The sequence below is a fragment of the Cynara cardunculus genome, assembly GCF_001531365.2.
Source record: "Cynara cardunculus var. scolymus isolate 2C chromosome LG 17, CcrdV1, whole genome shotgun sequence".
NCBI classification, from domain to species: Eukaryota; Viridiplantae; Streptophyta; class Magnoliopsida; order Asterales; family Asteraceae; genus Cynara; species Cynara cardunculus.
Window position 1 is genome coordinate 34,580,829 of NC_037544.1, and position 2,999 is coordinate 34,583,827.

The 2,999-nt window shown below is 35.6% G+C and overlaps 1 protein-coding gene across 2 annotated transcripts in view; it reads left to right on the forward strand.

The window, feature by feature from the left end:
* Nucleotides 1-2,999, forward strand: part of LOC112500860 (glutamate receptor 2.8-like) — a 36,556-nt gene that overhangs the window by 4,584 nt on the left and 28,973 nt on the right. The window contains exons 3-5 of one of the 2 annotated variants that reach the window (XM_025104466.1): nucleotides 343-658; nucleotides 754-1,130; nucleotides 1,717-2,008. The exons of the other annotated variant lie outside the window; for it this stretch is intronic. Coding sequence (XP_024960234.1) covers nucleotides 343-658; nucleotides 754-1,130; nucleotides 1,717-1,998 — 975 coding nt within the window. The 3' untranslated portion in view covers nucleotides 1,999-2,008. Of the gene's footprint in view, nucleotides 1-342; nucleotides 659-753; nucleotides 1,131-1,716; nucleotides 2,009-2,999 lie in introns of those variants that run through there. 2 annotated transcript variants of the gene reach the window in all.

Below are 2,999 nucleotides of genomic sequence, written 5' to 3' on the forward strand. Positions count from 1 at the left end.
AACAGGACCATGTGGAAGATATAAAACACCAATTAACTAGATGCCAACCTCTATTCATTTGAAAACACATCTAGTATATTGATGCCTCCATGGAAGGACCAAGAAACAGGAAATTGACAGTTGGTAGAGGATKGATAGCGATGAATAATGAAGCTTAGAGAACATTGGAAACTTAACATGGATYCTGATTAAGTAGAGATAYGGTATATACTTTTTGGAGTTTGGACGGGCTTGCTGATCAAGTGTTAGGACTTATGCTAGTACAACCTAAAGGCCTTAGTGTGAGTTACGAGCTTGTGTATTCCTATAAGSTCGAATATTTCATAATTCTCTRTATTGCAGACTTGTMACGCTGTGGCAGGAGATGTTACCGTGCGTGGTGCTCGAGCTCAGTACGTTGATTTTACGATCCCCTATCTGAGCTCTGAAGTTTATATGCTTGTGCATGCTACACATGAATGGAACCAAACCCTGTGGACTTTTGTAAGACCYTTTACCAAGAGATTATGGATCACACTACTTGGTGCGTGTATTTTTATTGGACTTGCARTTGCAATTCTGGAATACCGTGTTARCAACCCAAAATTCACATCCCCATTCTATCAGAAACTAATAATGGTCATCTGGTTTCCAATTTCGACATTCTTTTTCCATGAAGGTACTTATTTTGATATATAGAAAATTTTAATACCTCTAATAGTTACTCCCATTGTTCCATATTTCTTCATTATTTTCTATTTCATTTTTGTGCAGGAAAGATACTCAATAGGTGCTCCAAAATTGTGCTTGTTATCTGGCTAAGTATGATTTTCATAGTAGTTCAGATTTTCACAGCAACTTTATCTTCATGGTTGACACTAGATCAGCTACGTCCCAGATTGCCCTCGAGTTTCGAAAATGTTGGATATCAAGATGGTTCCTTTTTAAAAGATCTTATAGCGCAAAAATCCAATTATTCTGGGAGGAATATAGTGCCCCTAARAGGCGTTGAAGAATTTAAAAATGCTTTGTCCAATGGCAGTGTAAATGCCATCTATGATGAACTTCCTTACATCCAACTCTTTCTTGCTAAGTATGGCTCTGATTACATGAAGTTTGGACCAATAAACCAAGAATCTGGAATTGCATTTGTGAGTCTCTCTTCTCCTTAACTCTCTTGTATTAGTTCAATCCTTTACGGTTCCTTGATTTAGCCAATGTGGAATCCAAACTACTTACTGAAAAATCAACCCTTAACAATTGAACCCTAATATTCTTGACCTGAAATCATGAATAAACAGATAGACAAAAAGAACTAAACAATTGAACAGAAAACCCTAGGCAAAACCCTCAAGCTATCAGAGGTGGATCCAGAAAATTCCAAGAGGGGACACAAAATAATTAGCATAATGTAAAAATAAAGCAAAAATTGTTTATGAAAATTATGGTTTTATTAAAAATGACATAGAAGTGGTCTTTTATCTTTTCTTATCTTTCTGTTGTTACCAAAAAAATAAAAGAAGAGCCAAAAGAATTTAAACTTGCAACCTCTAATACGAGTGCATTATACGACATGCATCGACACTTCGAACAATCTCATTTTGTTAACTTAGGGGAACACAAAACAATTGAACTGCGCCAACGTTCTGTGACATGGGGTCCATTATGTGCTTCTAAGTTCATGTTGTTGTACTATATTACAATCAATTACCTAACTCCATGTGTTTAATATCTCAGGCATTCCCTCGTGGATCTCCTTTATTGCAGAACTTTTCTAGGGCAGTCATAAATGTCACAGAAAGTGAACTTATGATGGAAATGAAGACAAAATATCTTGGGTTCTCTACTCCTGATAAATCACAACAAAATCAAGCCCTTCCACAAAGTCTTGATGTTCAGAGCTTTATTGGATTGTTCATATTCATGGGGAGTGTGACTATAGTTGCAGTTATCTCGTCAGAAATCTCCCTTAGGAGGAGAAACAACAAAATCCTTCCCCTAACATCAACAGATAATTAAATGCATCTCCGACATACTACGAATTGCTTTGGGAAACCGATTAAAAGGAATCATAATCCAAACTGCAGGCATGTACTGCAAACCCAAATAGGAAGTTTGATCTTCTGAAACCTGGTCGAGTTTGATTAACATCATTTTCATTTGTGAAAATAATGTTTTCTTGTCAAACATGTTATATAGGATCCCTTATTAGTGCGTATTTGCATTTGTGTTGGTTCGTGCACACATAATATGTACATTGGACAATTAGTAGTGCTTGCTTGATTGTCTGTGTAGTTTTTATAGTGATTACTTGTGAACAAGTGTCACCAACATGAGTGAGTAGATGCCTATTGGATTGAGTTAGTTAGAAGCCTATACGAGCGTGAAATGTGCTAAATATCCATGTAATCAGAATATTGTTTCTATATATGTTGCATACTATACAGGGTCGGCCTGGCCAAGTGCAGCCTGTGCGGCCGCACAGGGCATCCAAGTCTAAAGAGGCGTCAAGTAATACAAAAGGATCGAGGAAGCTTTGTACACTAAAAAAACCATTGAAACTGATTAGGAAGTAATACAAATTGAAATCATACATTGTGATTAAACACTCGAAGCTATTAAAGTGAAACAATAACTCACTTATTTAAAACTGAACTCAATGAATTTTCATTTTCTGAAACAGATAATATCTTCATCATCAAAGTCTGTGACTTAGTATGGAGGTTGTTCCTACCTAGTCTCTGATTAAACTGTTTCYCGTTTTGTTAGCCAGTGTGACAGGTTTTTTTTTTCTTCCACTTTTCTAATATATTTTCTATTCATTTTCTAAAACAATTATCTAATTCCATAAGACATAAGTGTGTAGGTAAAATTGAAGCTATAAGAGGGAGAGGGAGAGGGAGAGGGAGAGGGAAACTAAAATGAGTGTCGTCCTAATCTTTTTGGAAGCCTTGTTATTAATATAATAAAACTATAGATTGTATGAAATAAATAAGAAACAAAATAAAATATAAAATTTC